We start from the raw sequence: 24,227 nt of genomic DNA on the forward strand, positions 1-24,227 counted from the left end.
AATTTACAAAAACCACAATGAATTAAAGCAATGTTGTAAAGAAGAATAGGTGCTTAAGGTGGATCTGCCTCATTTATTTAACCTTCTTTTTTTGATAAATGTACTTGTCAGTTTAATACATAATAGCATGGCGAAAAAAATAATTTATGTGGTGGTGTTCATGTGAGGTTATATTTGCCTAATACTGAGACCTGCTACAATCAGGTGGTTTTCATTATGTTTTTACACAAAAACACATAGAATTAAAAGAGGGGTTTTAAATAATTACTATTATACACAAGTATTATTAATTATATAGTCCCTACAGCAGTTAATTTCTAGTTGTTATATTGCATGTACTGTAATATATAAAGATTACACATTTGACAGAATAACCATCTATTGCATCATACACTATTAGCGTAGCTAGTCCATCACTCATCACATCTTGTTAGTGGTTGGAGTAAATCGAAGAACAAAGAGAATAAATCTAAGTAAAATAAAATCTCTACTAGAATCAAGGACTTCCAGTTTCACTGTAACAACATGCACTGTAATGAACGAATGCTTAAATTAATTAATCTTACAACACATTTCCACTTTTTGATATTATTTACTACAATAATAAAAATGCAAGTACGCAAACTTTTTTTTTTTTTAATGTAGGGGTCTTTGTGTCCATTGTTTTGGAGAACATCCCAGCACAGAATCCATAAACATATTAAAGGCTTAATCTGATATTGATAATGTACTGAAGTTTAAGTAGCTGTAAAAAAGGTTGATGTTTATAATTATGGTTAATTACAGGCATATAGTTGCAATGTATTACACTTGTGCAAATCAGGTTTTACGCCGGATGTCCTTCATGACGCCAGCCGCGCATTTTATCCGGGCTTGGGACCAACACATGAGCCACTGAGCCACCAATGCACAATGATACCCTGAGTAAATACAAAATGCAACAACTGCAATCAAGTGTTAGTGTCTACTTGCAGTGAGTCTTTCACATTGCTGTGTAAGAATTTTGCCCCATTCGTCTTTGCGGAATTGTTTTCAGCCACATTGGTTGGCTTTGAGCATGACCGGCCAGTTTAAGCATCTCAATCACACTTTGACTAGGCCATTCCAAAATATTCATACTACCACCACCATGTTTAACTGTTTTTATGATGTTCTTTTATAAAACGCTGTTAAATTTACACCAGATGTAACAGAATGGACACTTCCACACTAAAATGCACACTAAAAAGTTAATCTTTTGTCTCATCAATACAACAGAATATTTACCTAAATATGTTTGTCCTGGGGAAAAACAAGATATTTTCTTGTCAAATGTGAGATAGGCTTTTTACCCTTTCACATACGTAGGGTCAGGTAGATTTGGACTGCTTTTTTCCATTAATACATGAAATCATCATTTAAAACCTGCATTTTGTATTTACTGTACTGTATAATTGACTGCCCCCACACACACACCCACACATACACTTTCCTAGTTACTATATTCCCCCTATTATTTCATGTGTTTTTATTTTTGTCGCTGCTACACTAACGCTAGTGCACCGCCAGGTTTTGAGAGTCAGTTCTGCTACAGCTCTGAATGAGGCTTGGAAATGACATAATTTTCAATGCTGCCCCTCCAAATAATAACAAACTCTGCCGTAAATTAGCCCCGACACATCAGGAGGTTCCAAGGTGACATTATATTTCTGAATCATGTCTGAGGTGTTGATGGTGCATGCGCGGGTGTGAATCAGTGCCTAATTTTAAAGCACACAAAGAGGAATTTATAATAGAGATTTTAGACTACCACAAGCAGTGTAGGCTGATCAGTGTTTCCTAATTGTCCTGTAATGTATGATTGGATGCGAGTGTGTGTGCTTGTGCCCTAAACTACCTGGGATATGCTCCAGGTTCCTACTGTATGCCCCTACACAGGATAAGCTGTACAAATAATGGGTTTATGGATTGAGTTTGAATAGATTGAATATATATATATATTATATGAATAGAGGTTTTTCTTCTATTCACCAACAGGAGCCTAAATAGAATGATAATAATAATCAGTTTTATTCTGCACTGGTATTTCAGGTCTCTGGGCTGTTACCTGCATCTGCCGTTCATTTTTTCTTATGGGGTTTCATTCACATGTTCGTGTGACTACATAATGCCACGAACTACTTATCAGCAAAATGGAACCTGAGATAGAGACATTAAGGGCTGTTCAGAAAGAGAAAAACATGTGTTTAGGTTTTTCCTCACTGTGAGTGCATCATTGTTATGTCTGTCCAAAACAGAGTATTAAGCTGATGTATTTATACCCATCAACATTCTCAAACAACATGTTTTGAACAAAATGTACGCCTCAGGCCGCATCAGTCTAGGCATTACTCCAGTGTAGTGGGTAAATATCGTCAATTCAGCCAAAACAGAATCCGTGGGAAAAGAACCGTACCTTCTTTTACCCCACCCCCCGGTAAGATGAATAAATCTCATTCATTTTAGCTGTAGTCAGGGAAATGCTCGAAGCTCAGCGCCTTCCATTGTTGCGCTTAATGACTTCCGCTGCTAATTCTTAATACGCCACTGGAAGACCGTTGTGCTTCAAAAGCTTCAATCTGCATAGTGACATCATTTCTTAAATATGGAAATGGAAGATACAAGAGAGCGGGACTTATATATGCCATATACCCTCAGCCCAGAAAAAAATGTCGTCTCTATGTATATACACACGCACACAGGAAGCAATTCGAATGATTCACTTAGAGGTCATTGTTGGAAAAAGAAAAGAAAACGTCCACGGTGCGTCAGGTCAGGGTCACGGAATTAATTATATGAGGCAGGACAGCGGCTAGAGGACGGAGCGTATTCCGAAAGAAACCATCAAAAGCATTTATACAGCTTTCAGCCTTTCCTCCGCTCTCAATAAGGGAGGCGTTCGCCGAGGTGACGGATGATATGTACCACGGACTGCAGAGTAATAACTCTGGTCTATTATTATTCGAAATCAGGGTGCAATTATATAATCTATGGTGTATATATATAAAACTAACTTACAGCCCTGTGCATGAGTCTCAAGCACATTTAGAGAACTTCTGTGAAACAATAATGCTTTTCAAAATGATAAAAAAAAAAAAACTTCAATCTCTTTGACACCATAAAAGCGCCCCTCCTTCCTACTTTTTTCTTTTCTTTTTTTTTTTATTTTTAAAATAGCTTTGCCTTTTCTTGCACTTCAGTGCAATCTAATTCTATTTGTATGGAGCTTTTTAACAATGAACATTGTCACAAAGCAGCTTTACAGAAATTCCAGATATACTGTAGATAATAAAAAAAAATAATACATAATTTTTTTTATTTATGATGATGTCAATTTCTTCTTGACGAAGGTAGTGAAGAAAAAACTCCCGGAGATGACACTCAAAGAGAATCCATCCTCATTTGGGTGACACCAGATGGTATGACCATAAATAAATCCCTTCAGTAATTGTGTGCTGTATGGACAAAATACAGGAGTATAAGAGGAAGTCTCACATGATCCTTCAGATTTGACCTTAAATGCCATTTCTTGGTGACATTTTGAAGAGCAGAAACAGTCATCAGGAAGCACTTTGTTTTTTTTTATATTTTAATTCCTTCCTCTGCTTTGAGGAATCAATCAGCTTCATTTTTCAGATAATCATTCAGCAGCATAGAGGAGCCCATGAGTGTTGAGCGTTTGAAGAGTCAGAGAATTTATTATGCTCTCGAGTTCTTATTCTTAATGACACTTCTGGACCTGCCTAACAAGTTCTAATGAGTCTGTTATGGCCTAATGCGTTCATTAAGCTTTGAGGATTTACAGCAGAAAAGCCTTCTATTTTGCATTATTTTCTAATTTAATACAACAGTTTTTATTTCAAATTATATTACTGATTAGGAAGAAACTTGAGAAAAAAAAGTAGAAATTATTTACATAAATTTTAGAGTTTGTCCGACCTCTTATGTTTGTAAGAGAGACCTTATATACATCCAATCAGCCATGACATTAACACCACCACCAGGTGAATCAATTATCATTTATATATTTAGGGCATTTGGCAGATGCTCTTATCCAGAGCAACTTACGTTTTTTGGGGCCTTCCTCAGGTCCCAACAGGGACAACTTGGTGCTTGTGGGATTTGAACCTGGAACCTTCCGAACTTTAGTCCCTAATCACTGAGCTACCCCTGACCCCTGAAAGATCAAGGCACCCAGCAAACTGGCACCCAAGACTCATCTATAGTACAGTATGTCTGCGAGTCCCACTGTCAAGGTAATACAAATTGCCAAAAAAGCGCCAATGCTAACCATGATAGCCAAGCAAGACCAGAGGCCAACGCTGCCCACCCGCCCTCCAAACTCTCCAGATCCCAATGCAATTGAGCACTCATGGGATGCGCCAGACGAAGCAGTCCAATCCTTGGAGGCCACACCTCTCAACCCACAGCACCCACAGGAGCCGCTGCCAATGTTCCGGTGCCAGACACCACAGACGTCCAATGGAGCCACACTCCAAGGTGGCAGAAGTGGAATCTAATACGTAAAGTAGGTAGTTTTAATGTTATAGCTGATCGATATATATATTATAACAATAGCTTAAACCCTAACCCTAAGTTTTTCACCGTTTCCCTCTTACTGGCATTTCTCTTTTTGTTACAAATGTGTGTACATTACACACATTACCTGTGACAAAAAAACAAAACTTAATCTGAATAACTTCTGAAACAGATTTATTATTCATCATCATTTATTATTATTATTATTATTATTATTATTATTAGTTCCTATTAGCATTTTGCCTTCTTATCTCTTTTTTCTTTTTCAAGGTCATGAATAGTCGTATAAGCATTTCACTTAATATCATACTGTGTATGCTTGTGTATGTGACAAATAAAAAAAATTTCATTTAAATCAGCACTGTAGTTTTAATATATGTTATGTTATTATATAATAGACCGTAACAAGATATGGACAATGAAAAGAAGTTTATTCCAGTTTGTGAGGCCATGCACACTGTTTAGCTTCGTACAAAATTCCTAAAGTCATTAGTTTCGTTTTTGCTGTTGGTGGAATACATATTTGGTCCAACCAAAAACCAGGGCAAACACAACTGAAAAAGTTACAGTATTGCATAAATTTCGTTACACTTCATTTACTGACAACAACAACGACGACAAAAGAAAAACATGTATAATTTACTGTAGACACAACATTATAGTTGTATTTTTTCTCCAAAACAAATGTTAATCCTTCAGGAACGATTTCAACAAAAGAAATATGATTTTAAAAAAATTATTCAGTGAAACAATTTAGTCCTCAATTCTACATCTTAAAGTATGTTGTGTAAAAATTTCTGTACATTCAGTTGAAGCTGGAAGATCATCAGGTACAGCTTAAAGATAGAGGTTTTATATATTTATATATTTATATATATAGGAATGCTAGAAAATATCAGGAAAATATAGTGCATCATTTAGACACGGGTTTGTACTCGAGTGTAAACAGTAACCGACCATCTAAACGCTATCATTACCATGTAAATGATTAACAGACGATATAAACCTAGTGTTATCATTATTACAACTATTACTGTACTTATGTGCAATGTTTAAGTTAAAGAGGAAGAAAGTGAGTTTTCTTTTCCACCCGAGTTAATGAAATTCTTCATCTAATCTATTTTCATTTAAATATAAAGAAGTCTTTCAGGAAGCTGTGAGAACTATACAGTCGCGGAAACAGAAACGACAGAATTATTAACACTTGCTTATCAATATTTATCTGACAATATACAAAATGGTGCACTGAGATTCATATTGAAAGGATTGCAGTTATTAAGGCCTCAAAGTTGTGGAGTTATGGATTTTCCTGAAGAAAAATGTTGTGGGGGGCGGAGGGAGGGGGGGGGCGCAAACCATACTAGTGCACCACAGAAAATCAATGCGACAGATTTAAAGAACAAAAACCAAGCGAGAGGGAACTAATTAAGAGGGCGAAGGACCAAATCTGAATAAAAACAAGTCTAAAGTGAATTAACTATCTAAATTCTAACTATGTATTCTTAGCTTCAACTTAAAAAGCTTGTTATGTGTGTTGTGCCTTTCACACAGTACGGTCATGGTTTTAACAGTGAAGATATAATGCGTGTGCGTGTGTCTACCCGTGGCTGCGGTTTAGCGCTTGACCGACCGAGTGTGTGGTTGAACGTGTCTACTTGAACGGGTTCTGCAGCATGGCAGTGGCGAAGGTGGGCCGCGCCTGTCGGCTCTCGATGGCGTTCCTAAGATACTGGACCCCTCCGCAGCGCTCCCAGATCTCCTCGAACTGCCGGGCGAGGATTTCCGCTCCGCGCTTACGGGTCAGACCGGTCTCCTCCAAATTCAGCTCACACATCTCCATGTCGTCCTTGCCTACAAAGACGTGTAGAGGAAACAAGAGTGAAGAAGCCGTCTTCATACTGGACAGTACGTCACCTATAACAGTACTGTTATAATATCTTTAGCTGAGAGGGGAAATGAGGTTGCTGCTGATGAGGTTGTTACATAAACAAACGAGTTGTATCTTTTGCAGCCAGTCACAGTAAACATATGTTCCCATTTCTTTAATTAGATTTAATGTAAGGAAATGAGGTGGCCGGGCACAAGGCATGATTCGGTCTGAGTCTGAGCCGCAAATGCAAACCCTTTAAAAATGAGTTGTACTCACCAGCCACAAGCACAATGGGATTTTTATCAGGGTGCAGCTCCATCTGCCTGGCGATCCACGACCCATCGAAGTGCGCGTACCACCAACCCTTCTTCTTATTCTGTGGATCTTTGTACTGATCGCCGGGGCGGACGAAGGGAATCCGGAAGTACCGCTGCGGCTGGTTCAACTGCGTCTCATGTTGCCGGGCCGGGATTGGAGGAGCCGCGTGGGTCTGGGCTGTAGGAACCAGGACAGTGGGAAAGTTACTGCAAGTCTTTGAGCTTCGGCGGTTTGTTATCACTACAGTATGCACAGGAATACTGTTTGGTGTTATGATCTGCCAAATAATCAAGTCGTTAGTGATCTGAACAGTTAAAGTGGCTGGGTTTTTATTAGAGAATTTAAATAATCCTTTTATAAATGCTATGGTTACTTTCTCATTTGGGGTTACAAAGCATAATATACAGTAATGCAACATACGCTGAAAAGAAAAGAACAGTCGCATTGTTATGCGCACCGTGTGGCGAATAAAGCGTTTGCGGAAAGCTTAGCAAACTTTGATATTATTTTTTGTCTGTCAGCTGTTTATCAAAGCCATGTCCCAGTTTCTGTCTCCTCTCTGCATTGAAGTGTCAAGTGCCATAAGTCACTCCATCACTGATTTGATTTGAGTCAGTAATAAAGATCAGTTCCGATGAAGTGGGAGAAAGTGCAGCATCGGTCACTTCTGCATGGACCGAGCAGCACAAACTCTACGTTTGTTTGTTCACCAGACAAGAAGAATAAAAATGCCACATTAGCATATTCATAAACACAGTTCTGAAAAGAGCAGAGACTTCCAACAACAACAACAACAACAACAAAAAGTTTGGAGTTTAGAGGGCCTGCTGCTTTAAGGTTAGTCCACATCTTCAGAGAACATCTAAACTTGGAAAACCATCTAATATTTTGAGGAAGTTTTTGTACATGTTAACGCCAGGGTTCTCAAACTGGGGTCTCCAGGGGACCACAATACATAGTTTTACAATGTTTAAGTCTAATGTCATTTATTTTATATAATATAATATGTTCTGTAAGTGAAAAGAAATACATATAGCAAAAATATAATTATTGTAAACACTTTGGAGCGTACAGTATGCGTCAGTATGTCTCCTGTTTAAACAGTTTTAGGATTAAAATTGATCAAATGTATCGCAGTCTCATCGTCTATACCGCTTTATCCTGTATTCAGGGTTGCGGGCACCTGGAGCCTTTCCCAGGAGACTTAGGGCATGAGGCGGGGTACACTGTGGACAGGGTGCCAATCCATCACAAGGAATTGAGCCCGGACCCTAAAGGTGCGAGGCACCCCACTATGCCACGTGCCGCCTTGATGTACAGTAACTTATGCAGTATAAAGTATCTGAACCTCTAAAAGAACTTCAGTTCAAATCTTCAGTTCGGATTTCCAAATGTTCTCAACAAACAAACTCTGTTTCATGTAGCACGGCCATTTGCATAACAACTGTACTCTACCTTGCACTGAAAAAAACAAGTCGTTAAGAGTCCACCAGCTTTGTTTTAAGCAAAAAGCCAGCGAAAAAACAATGAACGCAAATCACAAGAGCACAAACTGGTTCAGTGTGGTTATGGAGAAGAAGCCAGCTGTTAGAATTGTTAAACGACCACCAAGGATCCACTTACACACGTTTATCACACGGCGTGCACCACCTACAGTATAAACGAAAGAGGCACACGTCATGAAATTTTCATCTTATCATCTTTGTGAGTGTTTTAACATCAGCAGAACGAGAGACACTAATCAGAGTGTAGTGTCTAGTAAAAAGGTACAAAGAGCTCAGAAAAAATGGAATTTAAATTATTTCTATTTAAAAACTTTAAATAGAAAATGCTATGCTATTAAGTTCATACCTTATTTAATAAACAAATGTATTATTTTGTAGAGGTACAGTAAGTATTTGCCATCCCACGGCTCTAGATTTCATTTTACGCTCATGTTGCTTGTACTGTATCTGTATGAGTTTCCTCCAACAAATCCTCCGAGTTGACCTTGTCAAGAGGGATATCAAGACATCTCCAGGCGTCAACCAGCTCATGGTTGGTTGTAGTCCTCTTCTCATCTCATTGGTCTTGGCCACTTTAAGAAGCAGATGGTATCGCCAACACTACTTCACTGCTGACCAGGTCCATGTCTTCCTATTCTTCTCGTCCATCCCTGATGCTCCCGACAATCACAAAGTCACCAGGAAGTGATGAGGATGGAAGTGTACAGGGTAAAGATGAAGGGGGAGATCACAGCTCCCCCGTGGTGCTGCTCAAACCGGGGTCTGTCCGAGAGGAAGCCAGTGTCCCAGGAGACCATGGACGTGTCCTCTCTTGCATTTTGTCCATCTTTTGTCTCAGTAGGAGGGGTTCTACAGTGTTAAATGTGCTTGAGAAATCAAAGAAAGGTGATTCTCACCATGGTGTTGAATTACAGATGGAGGAGGACCTTTTGCAGACGATATACTGTACAGTATGACCGTATCATCCGTGGCTACCTGTTGCTGCTACATCGTTTTTTCACCCTAAAAATCCATACATGCTTGTGGATATCTAAAAGTAGCATCGATGCCATGGTATTCAGAAATACTATGTCTCTAAAGTCCATGATTATCTGTCTAGCTGTCTCTGTCCGCCTTCCTCTTTTCTTTTTTTTTAAACATGGATGTGATAATAACAGCTATAAAACTGTCCCTATTGTGTGTGCTGAGCACGCATAAACATAACTGCTGTGTTGAAAAAAAAAAATAAGTTCAGCCCCTGCATCCTCACCATGCATCATCACCATGGCGACTCCCAGCACAGAAGCACAGCTAGAGGCTCATAAAACCCTGTCCACTCATAAGAGCTGGTTTTATTCAACCAGCTATGAGACTCTAATACAAATTTGCCAGATGATATTGCTTAAACAAGGCTGTCACTCGAGCAACATTTGCTCTTGCTGATTAAAGGCAACACGGACCATAATCCATAACACACAAAGGACTATAATTACAACGATAATGAAGTCAACATTAGGTAGTACTGAAGTAATTAGGATATGATAATAATGTTTATTATTAGGAGAATGTGCGTAGCCAGGAATATGACTGTGTCGTTCCATAAAGAAGTCCATAGATAACCTGGTAACTCACTCAGTACATTCAGGTCGTCTTCTGACTTCATTTTATTGTCACATACAGTAACGTTGCCGAGTCTGGACCTGACCAACTGAAGTAACCCCAGATCATAACGCTGCCTCCAGAGACTTGGATAGTGAACACTATGCATGATGGGTGCATCGCTTCATGTGCTTCCCTTTTTATCATGACTCTGGAAGAGGGTGTGTCTGGACCCGTCAGATCACATGACCTTTTTCCATCCCTCCAAAGTCCAATATTTTTTCCCTTTCAGGGGTCACCACAGCGAATTATCTGCCTCCATCTAACCCTATCCTCTGCACCCTCTTCTCTCACACCAACTAACTTCATGTCCTCTCTCACTGCATCCATAAATCTCCTCTTTGGTCTTCCTCTAGACCTCCTGCCTGGCAGTTCCAACCTCAGCATCCTTCTACCAATATATTCACCATCTCTCCTCTGAACATGTCCAAACCACCTCAATCTGGCCTCTCTGACTTTATCTCCAAAACATCTAACATGGGTTGTCCCTCTGATAAACTCATTCTTGATCCTATTTATCCTTGTCACTCCCAAGGAGAACCTCAACATCTTTAGCTTTGCTACCTCCAACTCTGCCTCCTGTCTTTTCTTCAGCGCCACTGTCTCTAAGCTGTAGAGCATCACTGGTCTCACCACTGTCCTGTACACCTTTCCTTTCATTCTCGCTGATACTCTTTTATCGCACAACACACCTGACACTTTTCTCCACCCATTCCAACCTGCCTGTACCCGCCTCTTCACCTCCTTTCCACACTCTCCGTTGCTCTGGACCGTTGACCTTAAGTACTTAAAGTCCTGCACCTTCTTCACCTCTGCTCCCTGTAGCCTTACTGTTCCTCTTGGGTTCCTCTCATTTACACACATGTATTCTGTCTCGCTACAGCTAACCTTAATTCCTCTGCTTTCCAGAGCATACCTCCATCTCTCTAGATTTTTCTCCACCTGTTTCCTGCTCTCGCTACAAAGCACACTGTCATCTGCAAACATCATATCTGACACAATTGTGTTTTCTTTTATTAATAATTAATTTTTGAGAAATAAAAAACAAAAACAAAATCTTGAACAGCTTGAAAATCTTGATTTTTTTTACTCACTTACACCGCTTACCCTGTACAGGTTTGCAGGAGACCTAGAGCCTGTAGCAGGGGACTCAGGCACTAGGCAGGATGCACCCTGGATGAGGTGTGCACTATGGGCAAGTTTGGAAACAACAATTCGAGTAATCTGCATGTCTTTGGACTGTGGGAGGAAACCGGAGTAACTTGGAGGAAACTCACCAACTCACCAAACACACACACACACACACACACACACACACACACACACTCACTTGACTCTGGACGTGCGAGGCCATCATGTTGCCTTGCTTTTTTTAATTAAAGAAAAAAATTACATTGTGAAAGAACACATTTATATAATTCCATAGGAGAGCGCTGTATAAATAAATTATACAATCTAATTGGCTGGATAATATTGATTGAATTCCTTTAACAGCAGCTCTGACACGCACTCCATTTGCAAGGCAAATCACAGGTTCATATTAAAGACGGTCCACAATTGAATATAATAATGAATGTAATTGCTGATGAGGTGAAGCTTCCTGACCTTTGTAACTGTCTTTCGAACATCTTCAGGATGCTTGTGCCTTCATACTGTATGACGAGTAACACAGCGATTGCATTTTTTTTTTTTTTATTTCAAGAATGAGGGGACAAAGAAGAGGCTTGTGGAGAACGATCATTAATTATTAACTGCAATACTGTAAGTGATAACAGGAACAAACCTGTTTCACTGATATCAACATCATTAAATGTAATTATAAATTAATGAAACATCATCATCTATTTATTTATTTATTTATTTATTTTCCTTAAGCTTCTGTTACATAAGGTATTATATAATAAAAGACTTGAGAACATGCTGACTATTTCTCGTCATTCCTTTTACCTACCGTACAGTAGGAGGCGAGTGTCTAGAAGGATTTAACCTCCACGTCGTTATCACAATAACAGAAAGCTACAGCAGGGACGGGACTGGAAGAGGAAGTGAAGGTGTAAATCCCAATTTTATTACCTTAAATGAAGATCCGCAGGTGGTACACTCGGTATTCTGGTGCGACATGAAGAACACATTACAGTAAAAAATGCCCTGGCTCTGTGTTTGTGTGCATTTGTGCAGATAGGGGGGGGGGTTTGGGGCACAGAAATACAAAGAGAACCATCTGCTATGTTGACAGATGGTCTCGCTTAATTTTGGAAACTGGCAGATGAAAGGAGTGTGTAATTACGCCGTGACACACTTATATACGCATCCACACACACACACACACGCTGTATGTACACATACCCACGCACCGCGCGATGAATTTTTTCCTCGGCGAAGCCAAACAGTTCGAGTATAGAGGCGAATGAAAAACAATTAACTGTGCCGCATGCAACCAGCAGCCGTGGATTTTGAACTTTGTCGCAGGCTTCCAGCTTCAGATTTCTCAGCGCTGATCTAACAAAATTAGATTCTAGACTTACTTGCTATTAAGTGCCTGCTGAGAGACATCAATTAGCAACTAATCGAATGCAGTTTGTTTAAGGCCAGAAAGAGGCTGTTTTAAAAAAAATGATTAAGTCAATAGCTATTGTATAAATCACTGTTCCTGAAGGAACCCCGACCGTATTATTTCGAATTTTCCACCACCGAGGCTTTATTGATGTATCTGATAAGCTTGTAATAAATAATCAAGCGTTGACCCTGACCCGGATAACACAGTTAGCGAGCAAGAGTCATGAAATCAATGATGGTAATGAAGAAGGCTTACTCCATCTCCACTCCAACACCATGAGACTCCTGTGGGCGCTTATTTATTTATTTATTTAGTTTAGTTTTAAGTGTGTTCTGCTTTTTAAACATGAATGCACAGATTTATAGTTTAGCACATTTAAGCCACTGATCTGTTTATTTCAAGCGGCCTGTTTATGGTTGTGAGCCAAGTTGACACACCGTTTGAGTTCTCACTTCAGCATTTAACTGCACTGATGATAATATAAAAAAGTCATAAAAAACACCTAGTGACATCCTTAGTCCTTCTGGTTAATCCATAAATGGGTATGTGGGCGGAGCAAACAGCACCTGGCTGGTGGTTGGAACACGCCTACTTACCCAAGTGACCACACGCTAGCTAGCTAGCTTAGCTAAAATGCCAAGGTAGCCAACATTACTTTATATCCTAAAGTAACTTTGCATTTACTTGAAGGTCATCATCCGTACCCTCTACATCGTCCTACACTTCTTGTAATAAGTTCAACTACATCGTTTCCAGTTAATAGGTTGATGCAGTGGTTTGACACCCGCAATATAGCTGTCACTCAAATCGGCCACACCACGCCCACATTCTACGTACAATTTTAATGAATTAAGCTATGAAGACCAAAACCATTTTTTTTTTTCTCATCACCTTGTAAACATGTTAACATGGAGCTCTATGGGGATTGACTCACTTTTAAAGACCCAGTGGACAATCAAGGAACTGCACATGTTGATAATTGACTTAATTTTTCAGAACCCTTTGTTTTAGACCATTGTTTACGTTTAACCAGTAAAAACCTTTATGATGATTTATCAACATTTGCTTTTTTTTGTACCTTCAAGCAACATCATTTTCATGAGCCATAACGACCCTGACCTTTGTGTCTATTTCATGCAGTGTGTACTCTGGGCGTATGGAATGTAAGGACCCGGCTCTCACCATAATCCGTAACGGATTTAGGAGTCCTCTGCTCGGTCTCGGCATTGCGTTTCTTGTTCTTCGATTTCCAGGCATGGTAGACCTTCAGCCTGCGGTGGAACTCCTCCCGGCATGCCTCCAACAGCTCGATATCTTTCAGGAGAAGCAGATGAGAGAGGCGATGAGGACCGAAGTGGTAAAAAGAGGAAGGAGGAGAAGAAGAAGGGTGGGGATATATATATATATATATATATAGAGAGAGAGAGAGAGAGAGAGAGAGAGAGACTTTTCAGTGTCCCAAAATTTGGCCAAAAGACTGCAAAATCCTGATAACGTTATCGGCCAAAACACAGTATCAGTGCCAAAAGAAGTGTGCCGAAGAAGCTACTTCTGAAGTTTATGCAACATGGAAGTGATTAATTTGACTTCCCTAAAAGTTGCATTTTTGTGTCTTAAAATAAAAAAGATTTTCAGTTATACTATCTCACTTCAAACAATAATAATTTAAAATGCACATTATTCATATTTCTAGAAGCATATGACCTGTATGAATCTTGTTTAAATTAAAACATTCCATGCAAAATTATGTATTTCCCCCCCAAAAAAATTTGTAGTGTCCGTAACCATGTAAAATTCATGTTGCTATATCTTACCAATTTTGCGTTTTAGAATAATACACTTTTTTAGGTTTATGTTTTTTTTATTTTTTATTATAAACTGGCCAAGTTTCATCTGAATGATAACTAAGATCATTAAAAGATTCAAATTCCAAACATTTACGGACACCTACGTAAGTGAGAGACTTTTTAGCACCATATTTTGGTACCAGTTACAAATAAAGACGCTAATCCAACTTTAGTTTCTTCGGTGCTTTAAATAAAAAGCAATGAGCAAAAAAACATGGCAGTTTCTTATGCTTCTAAGCTTCACAATTTATACATTTGGAACGGCTCAATAGGTCAAAAAAATTAATTATGATTAATAATAAAATCTATAATATGTTCCACTGAAAACAAAGGTGTACGTCAGAAACAGAAAAAATCTCCTCTGGAACTCATTCATTGAATCGCTTGAATCAATTTGATAACCGCCACGTTTATATGTTTACAAAAAGAAACACTGTTTAATTCTCCTAGCAAATATTATGTAAATATATCTCAAGCGCCGATTCGCCGTCGTGCATTCGGATCAGATTCACGCCAAATCCATAAAAAGTCGATTCACCGATTCAGAGTCGAACAAATCTTTAAATATCCTAAGCTATCCTATGCATAGGAGTCGAGATCCTGAAGCGACTGTGCTCGTTTAGAATAAAACACCCACTCAAGGAATTAGCTCTCATTTCTGGATAAACAACAAAATCTCCTATTTAACGAGCTACTATCATGGCCCGAGGTAGAAATGTAGAAATGTCTTACCGCAGGAAGTGTTGATGGCGTCTCGGAGCTCGGCGTACTTCCACTTGCTAAGATCGTGCTTCTTGGTGCTTGGTGCAGCCTTCGTGGACTGCGATTGCCGACCTCTGTCATCACCATCACGAGTAAGAGAGGACGAGAAAAGATCACAATGAGTTTAGAAACAGCACTTCGAGGTTTCCTACTGATAAAGAACTGTCACTGGGGATGTAGGTAAGGCTAGAGGAAAAAACAAAAGGTTAGTCGGGATCAATTAAGCTGGTATCTAACAGGGTGAGGCGTAAACATACAGTAGGGGTGATGATTATAGAAGTATTATTATTAATATTTGCGGCACAGAAGGGATGCAGCATGCAGAAGACCCACTTTGGCTTGATCGGTCTCACCTTCCTCTCTTCCTCTTACACCTTTAAATGATAGGCTCGCGGTATCCGCCTACACCCGCCCGGCCTCTAAACGCTTCGCGGGATCACATCTGCCGCTCTGTAAACTGGGCCTAACACTTTAATGGCTATTTAAAGATCTGTTAAACTTGAGACGTGTAAGAGAGAGAGGAGACGGTGCCCTGGCGCACCTCCATGCCCTGGCTGATCCTGCGCCAGACTTTACTGGCAGCCCACCGAAGCCTTTTAGCTCAGGGGATTAACGCCGCAGCCGACTTGTTAATGTCATCCAGTCACTGTATCTCTAAACAGGCTGAAAAATATCTACTTTCAGTTCCCTGGCACAGCGAGGCAGGAAATAGTAGAGCTCTGTCATTATGGACACCCCCAGAATCAATACGGTGTGCCTCGTCCTCATCTTCTTCTTTTCAGGGGAAGTAAAGGAGACAACTAGATTTTTTTTTTTTTTTATCAGATGGTGTAATATAATCATGAAATATCAAGTTCGATTTCCTGATTCTGACCGGTTAGATTGAGGAAGTGTTGAAGATGAACAACTCTGCGGTGGTAAGAGTTACTCCGCTGTACTGTATGTTACATATGACCCTAGTCATTCATTTATTTCCAGTAATGACATGACCTGTCTGTCAAATTCAGTGATCATGATGATATAATAAATCATAGATAATTAAAAATAAATAATAAAAATAATAACATGCAGGCGGATTGATTATCCAGAAGGAACCGGTAACTCATACTAATGAGAAAGGACTCACTGTGAATAATTATAACATGCACATGACGCACAGTGACATTCCTTCCCCAGGTATCACAACACTGTTTAATCAAGCACGACAAACAGATTGATCGATTACTTCATCAATGTATTCATTCATTCATTGCATCAAGCATCAATTAATTAATTGATTAATTTCTGATTAATTTCTAAACTAATCAACTCTTTATGAGTTTCTTGGCGATCGTCGCAATGAGAGTCGACTGAGGCGAACTGAGCGGCTCTCGACCCACCTAGCCAGAAGCTCGGACATTTCCTGGGCCATTTCTTCCCTGTATTGCATGAAACACATGTACACTGGTTAGAATATTATTCATTAGCTATACTCAGTGTGAACAGTATACTGTACTTTACATCATCCAATTCAGAGTGTCTAACTGGGTATTTGGAAAAAAACATTTTTTTTATTTAAAAATCTTGCTTTCTTTCAAAACTAATAACCTGCCTTTCTAAATATTCTTACTGTAAATACTGAACATCATGCTTTTTTTCTTTTGAATACCGAAGTGTGAAATTTTGCTATTAATCCATCAATAATTTGAGTGTTAGTATGAACCATGATGAGCAACCCAGTTACTAGCGGTGGGTAGAGTAAGCCAAAACTTTTACTCAAGTAAGAGTAGCTATACCTCAAAATAATATTACTCAAGTAGAAGTAAAAGTGATCATCCAAAATATTATTCAAGTAAGAGTAAAAATGTATCATAATGTCCGATTTATTATTGTTTTGTAATTATGTAAGCAGCCAGACAAAATGATGAAATAATGTACAAAATCTGACATTTCCAAAAAATAAAATAAATGAAATAGAATTTTTATAGAATAAATTAATAAAACTAAATATCTTTACAAAATAGCAAATTAAGAAACAAGAAACACAAAATTCCTAATCTCACTTTTTTCACAACATAAAGCTTTTGAAACAAACCCCTACTGTAGGTAACATATGTGTGTTTGAACAGTGTAAACTATCTCCAGTGTAAGACAGACTGTATGTATACTGTATATTCAGTTGCCCTGCAAATGACTCAGCAGATTTGAAGAACATTAGAACATACAGTATGTACAAGAGGTCTCACTTTACCAGCAAAACAAATGTAAGAAACTTATATTTTTTAGCCTTTATCTTATTTGCTAATTATATATTTTAACTGCAACATTAAATAAAACAGCTAAACTAACCGACAACACGACAACTAACTACCCCCCCCCCACCCCCTTCTATTGTTATTGTAGCTGATTGGTCAAATGGAGTCATGTGATTATTGTTGCTACGCCTGATTGGTGAAACACAGTCACATGGTACAGTAGATCCACCAGCTGCATTTCTCTGGCAAAAATAAAGAATATCTAATGTGTAGAATAAATGGTAAGAAAAGTATCGAGTCGAGTGAAGCCGAATATAGCGGAGTAAGAGCAGCGTTTCTTCTTCACAAATCTACTCGAATAAAAGTCAAAAGTATGCTGCAGTAAAACTACTCTAGGAAATAATTTTTTTTCAAAAAGTTTACTTTTCAAAAAAACTACACACCTCTGCCAGTTACTTTATTCCTTAGACCGATTTTTAAATGTTGTTAGTCACTTTAGGCTGTTCCCGTTAAGGGGTCACCACAGAGGACTTCCCATCTGATCCGCACAACTTGGCACAGGTTTTACGCCGGAAACCTCTCCTGACAAAACACTCTCCTATTTTATTCAGGCTTTGGAGCAGCATTGCATCCAGTGGCACAGCTCTTTGGGCATTGGGTTAAGCTTGGTAGGCGAGAGACCTGCTATTCGCCAATGCCCCAAATCGATACACCCCATACCAACAGTGGCCTTTTTTATTTTAACTGTAATTCTACCTATACTCCGAAAAATAAAAATGTATTTCATTTTGAAATAATCAGTTTTAACAAGTATTTCTATGTATTGTGGAACAAAGCACACGCAGCCTACGCATTATTATTTTTTTCAACCTCTTGAATGAGGGTCACATCCCTATAACGGACAACGCAGTTCTCGTTCTCTTTAACAGAACATTGAATTCTAGCAGAGCGCAAGACGAGCAGCGATGTGCGAGTGTGGTGAAGAGTGTGCCTCTACATTCATCACTCCCTAATCCTGTTCTTTTATTTATGAAGAAGTGATGGCATTATCTTAGCGAGCAGAGATCTGAGAGAGAGAGAGAGAGAGAGAGAGAGAGTACGAGAGAGAGAGGGAGAGAGAAAGAGAGAGAGAGAGAGCGAGAGAGAGAGAGAGCGAGTGCGTTACACCTCACCAGTCACGCAGTGTTAGCAGCTCTGGAGGTCTAGCGCTATGTAAGTGTAATCCTATATTAATGATGATACAGCACATTAGTCAAACAGACACTGGGGTGCACAGCGGGGCTACCCTTTAGAGTCAGAGTGTGTGTAACGTAGTGTGTTCGTGCCATGTGTGTCGAGATTAACGTTAAAATGTGATTTAAAGTCTGATGTAGAATCCCATCCCTGTGCCTGTGTGTCATTAAGATAATTGAGACGGGTCAAGTTATTTTTTTTGTAGGTCTAGCCCTAACAATTTAATAGGTTGTGCAAAGATTAGAGAAGCTTTTAATCCTTTTGTTCCTTATAATGGGCTTCATTTATCCATTTTCCACATTTTTACTGTTGCATGTGTAAACATTTGCAAAACCTGTGTAAAAGTTTCAAAAACACAAAGTTTCTTTGTGTGTTCATCTAAAATCTCATGCATGTATAGGATATAACTTTTTTGCATATGGTGAAATGATAACTAAATGGCATAGAATGTATTTTAACAAATTAGCATTGAATTCCTTTGTGATGTCACACTCATACCACATATTTTAAAGTTTATCATAAGTAGTTCTTTTTCACCTAACCTATTAGGTTGAAATTCTATAATTTTAGATTGTAAAATATTGTATGCTCTTTCTGGAGCTTTTGACACACAGAAAAAAAAATATTAAACAGTAAATCCGTAAAGGCCAATATAGCACTAACAATTTACAAGAAAGGAGAATGATTACTTAAACAAACAACTAACCAACAACCTAACTAATTGTATAAATAACTAAAATTTAACTAACTAAACAAACAGATGTTTATTTAATGTACAATTCCACCAAATGTCGACAGCAAAAAAAGTTCTGCTTGTAACAAAAAAAAATAACTAACCAACTACATAACTAACTAGCTGAATAAAACTCATGACAAATGTATGGTTTAGTCAAAGATCAGAAGCAGAACCGCTTTGCATGTAAACAAAAATACCTAACTTAATAACTATTGTACATACCTACCTACCTAGCAAACGAAATACTCTAACTGTATAAACGCATAAGAAATGTAGCACTTAGTCAAACATTGACAGCAGAAAATAGGTCCGCATGTAACTAAACCAAACTAGCTTACTAACCTAACCAACCTACTAACTAACTAGCTAACTAACTAACCAACCAACTAACCAAACTAACTAATTAACCAACCAACTAACCAAACTAACTAATTAACCAACCAACTAACCAAACTAACTAATTAATCAACCAACTAACCAACTAACTAACTCAATTTAGCCAAACAGCAGCAACAAAAAAGGAAATATTGTGTTGTAGTGTGTGTGATAACTCTCCAAACATTTATAATGCTGTGCTCTAGAAAAGCCTGCTTTATGCTAATGTGTGTGTGCGCGAGTGTGTGTGTGTGTGTATTCCTTATGTTCAGTAAGGTTGTGTGAAGCTCTGTTATGCAGAGCAATGTGTCTCTGTACGATCCTTCATGATATCTTGTCTGGCAGATGCTACAGTGTGAGTGTGAGCATGTGTGTGTGTGTGTGTGTGTGTGTGTGTGCTAACACTGCACACTAGTGCAATCTGGCTTCCAGTGCACTCGAGTTTTGTGTATTTACACTGTATCATATTGAAGCAACAGAAGAGATAAATAATATAATGAGCTCGTAACCTACATGGTCAAACCTTTAAGTTTTTGCGGCGCGGGAAATCTGCGGAAAACAGAAAACATGGTTAAATAAAAAAAGCTTCGACGGAGAGAATCTGACCGAGCTGGGAGAAGATTGATTGCTTCTCCCCGGGAGAACCAGATTTTAGTTTTTTTGCTATTAACGCAAAGGAAAGGTGAAACAAATCTACTCGAATTAGAATCATAATGATGTTTAACAGGTAAACATCTGTGATGTTAATAGACATGTGTTAGTGAGAAGAATCTCACAGGCGTGCTTGATGAACAGATTGGTGATGCATGCTGGGAAATGGGATTTATTAGGTCAGATTAGGGACAGATCAGGTCGAGTCGAAGGGCGTTTATCTTACGCTGATCTCTCAGGAGATGATGGGAAGCTGCCATTACTGAGAGGAAGAAATAAAAAAAAAGAGAAGAAGAAGGGGTTAAAACAATGTCAGGAGAAGTTCTTCAGGGGAGACGACAGCCCGTTCGCACCAGCGAGCTCCTGAGGACAAGCGTGATCCTGTTCACGGCTATAAAATGTTCACATTGAGAAAATACACAATGTACAAGCTGATTATAATGAGAAAGCCAAGGGGTACTTCCTGTAACAGACTCACTTCACTGTCGTACAACCATGTGGTTTTTCTTGTCTTATACAACAAGAACTTGCCAAAGATCAAATATAAATATCCACACACATACACATGCATACACACTTTTTTGCCTCATGACCAATCTATTTTATTTTTAATACTAATAGTCAGAAATTAATACTAATAATAAAAAAATGTATTCACACATCAAACTATTTCATATAAATACCAAGAGGAACTCTAAAAGAAAAATATGCATAAAAAGGTTAAAGTATGCAATAACCTACTGTACGCATAAAAACAATTATGACCGTGGCCTCTCGCCTCAATTTCATTTAAACACCCTTAATACATCTTCAACAATATTAGTCTTTGATTTCTTTCTTTTAATTAAAATAACAGATTTTGCTCGGCGCTCCGTAAAACAATAAAAGGTTATTATTACATTAAGCCTTCTCGATTTCATTCACTTTCTCAAAGAAAAAGTGTGTGTATGTGTATGTATATGTACCTGCGTATTCCGCCATCTCCCGTGTCCTCGGGGATGAGCTCCGTCTCATTCTGAGCGATTCGCAGTGCCAGCTCTCGGTCCCGCCTCTCCTGCTCGAGAATGGCCTGCCGAGCCACTTGTTCCTCTTGCTCGGCCTGTAGCTGTCGCTCCATGTCCTCCTACAGAACGAATACACAGTCCGTAAAGAATATAACATGCTGGCACATGCTGTTTTATTAAAATACTCCTAAAGATGAATAGCTTTTAAAAGCAGCATGAATATTTTAATTTTATTGCTGTTAATAAACTGTAGCATGTTATGGCACAAGAAAAGCACGTTTTTTGAGTATGAAAACAGAAAGGCCGTCCATCCTAAAGCTTCATCCAGGTTTGAAAACATTTCAAAGAGGGCCGTACATCTGTGATCGATGATCCTAGCCGAGGTGGCTTGGAGCCCACTGAGGTTGTTCCTGTGAACATTCAGCGAGTGACACGCCTGATCCTTAAAAAAATCATAACTAACGGATCACCAGCTTGAGGAAGAGAAACATCTGACTGTGGAAACTGTAGACATCATTTATCAGCACCATTTGCACTTTAAAGGAACCCAGCTGAGACTTATTCCCACAGTCCTTATACAGTCCTAACTTTGCGAGTTCCTGGGAGGCCAGTGTTTCAGACGTGAAGCAGGCAGTCTGATCATGGCTCTGCCATACTAAGAAAACTTTCTACCTTGATGGTGTCCAAGCACTAGTGAAACACTGGGATAAGTGCATTAGTGTAGCAGGGGATTATATAGAGTGTTCTGTTATTCTGCACAATAAAAAGTCCCAGTTTGACTTGAACTCCCCTCGTAAGAACCTTGCAGCTGGACCTACAGTCACACCTTGTGACCAGTCAGCAGCGCACAGATCTAAGGCACTATATACCTTTACATTTTCTTAATCTTTATCAGCCTGACATTTTGTAACGTTGCATAAAACTTTGCGGCTGTCCAACCTCCACCACAAACCCACAGGTTGCTAAGCACGCCAGTTGCTACGATTGGACAATATGCAGCCCTCACCGGGGGTTTCTACAGTATGTGGGACGCTGGACAGCAAGAAAAACAAGAACGACAGGATGCGAGAGCTCGGAAACTTTGCCGCAGGCTGTAAAAGGGCTGAGAATGTATGGGGTGGTGTGTTCCTCATCATACAGCTCCTGTTCGTTCTGCTGAAAAATGAACTGCAGCAGCTGTAGATTTATCAAACTCGGAGAGACATTTCCATCTGACTCGGCTGTCCAGGGCAGCATAACTCATGGGAGGAAGCTACATAATAACTAATGTCATCACGCAGATGCACAACATATCATCATCATCATCATCATCATCCATGTGTGTGAGTGAGTAAGAGAAAGAGAGGGAGCGTAAACAAGAGTAAAAGAGAGAGAGAGAGAGAGAGAGAGAGAGAGAGAGAACCACTAACTCCACTCTACCTTAAATGCTTGGTTCATAAATTATCCTGACTAAACCAATTAGGGGGGGAAAATGGATGAGGTAAGCAGTGTGTGAAAGAATGAACGAGTGGACATCTTATTATATTTTGAGAAAGTCTATGGCCGAACTTTAGACAGGGTGACCTTCCAAGCTGGAAAAAAAAAAAAAACAATCATCCTCGGTTCTCTGCCACACACCACCCCACCCTCTCTCATGCCTCAGCTCTGAGCTCTAGGAGAACTTCTCTACATATTTTCGTTGCACTGTAAAATAAAGACTTTATACATTGGCCTTTGGTGTCACTATCTGTCCATCTCCATTTTGGTATCAATTTACATCTGGCTTTTAATGTTCTGCCACCTTGCATCAGGGTGCAAATCTGTTTGTAAATATCTGTTTATTGGATGATTTTGCAAAAACCTGGCAACCCTTCTAATAAACCTCTTCTGCAAGAACTACTTATATCATTTTGCATTTGTTTTATGGAGTATTCCAGCGATTTATTCTTATTCGGTTAAACAGTCTCCAACATACGAACGGGTTTTGTTCCGAGAGCTGGTTCGTAAGTCAAATTTGTTTGCAAGTCCAACTAACATTGTCTAGGTACCAGGATACTAACACAATTGGCTATACACAGGACAAATCTAACATGTTCCATAATCTTTTCTTGTTCTTTAGAATCGTTCCAATGCCTGAATGATTAATGTTTAAAGAACAAGCAAAGTCTGCCATCTTTTCACCTCACTCCATTTTTTTCACCTTTACTGAATCTCTAACACTGTCTAGTAATGTATCAACGCCCAGGAAAAAAGTAGAGTTTAAAAAAAGGGAAAAAAAAGGAAGGAAAAAGCCTACTCGATCTAACAGCCTAAAGTGCAAAGCGCTGACTTATGGTCATTGCAAATACAATCATTTACCTATAATCCATCCTAAGTGCTACAAAGGCTAAATTCATCTGGAGTCTTTCTAATAAATGAAAATGATCCAAAAGATACTCAGCTCCCAATGCACGTAAATGTTCTCATTTAGATGCTCGTTAGAGTGCGCATGATTACACTTTCTAGCATTAATCAAAGATGCCTTAATGTAGGGGCTCAAAAACCTTCAATATTCACTTTTCATCATTTCACCAGACTTCATGCTAGGACACATATTAACCATTAGCTCTACTTTAGAATAACACATGGGAAAAATAGATAGCAGAAGTCCTTCTTGGTATTCATTTGTAGGCCTTAAATGTTATTCTTTTAGCTGCTCCTGTTACGACGTTGCAACAGCATTGGCATGGGCTTTTTATGCCTATCCCTGATCCAAGCCTTCCTTTTTTATCCTGGCTTGGGACCGATACTAAAGATGCCCTGCTTCCAGCGGCTTCGTTTGAGTCACCACTCCCCTAGTTTGTATGCCTCAAATACTCTTTAAATAATCTTCAAATATTAAGGAAGGTAAGAAAGGGGGAAAAAACTCTTTTTGACCTTGACCTTATTTGAAGTTTTTGCGATCTAACCAGGTTATTAACT

General features: G+C 39.0%; 1 protein-coding gene across 3 annotated transcripts in view; it reads right to left on the bottom strand.

Moving 5' to 3' along the window:
- Window positions 1-4,969: 4,969 nt before the first annotated feature.
- Window positions 4,970-24,227, bottom strand: part of myo6a (myosin VIa) — a 98,833-nt gene continuing 79,575 nt past the window's right edge. Inside the window, exons 28-35 of one of the 3 annotated variants that reach the window (XM_053478133.1) lie at window positions 21,249-21,406; window positions 20,510-20,545; window positions 20,146-20,181; window positions 16,434-16,472; window positions 15,025-15,128; window positions 13,628-13,759; window positions 6,704-6,922; window positions 4,970-6,408 (exon numbers count right to left, since the gene is read on the bottom strand). In XM_053478133.1, the coding sequence (XP_053334108.1) occupies window positions 6,209-6,408; window positions 6,704-6,922; window positions 13,628-13,759; window positions 15,025-15,128; window positions 16,434-16,472; window positions 20,146-20,181; window positions 20,510-20,545; window positions 21,249-21,406 (924 nt within the window). In that variant the 3' untranslated portion in view covers window positions 4,970-6,208. The remainder of the gene's footprint in view (window positions 6,409-6,703; window positions 6,923-13,627; window positions 13,760-15,024; window positions 15,129-16,433; window positions 16,473-20,145; window positions 20,182-20,509; window positions 20,546-21,248; window positions 21,407-24,227) is intronic. The other 2 variants (XM_053478115.1, XM_053478125.1) reach the window with 2 other exon arrangements.

The sequence above is a fragment of the Clarias gariepinus genome, chromosome 2 (genome assembly GCF_024256425.1).
Source record: "Clarias gariepinus isolate MV-2021 ecotype Netherlands chromosome 2, CGAR_prim_01v2, whole genome shotgun sequence".
Taxonomy (NCBI): Eukaryota; Metazoa; Chordata; class Actinopteri; order Siluriformes; family Clariidae; genus Clarias; species Clarias gariepinus.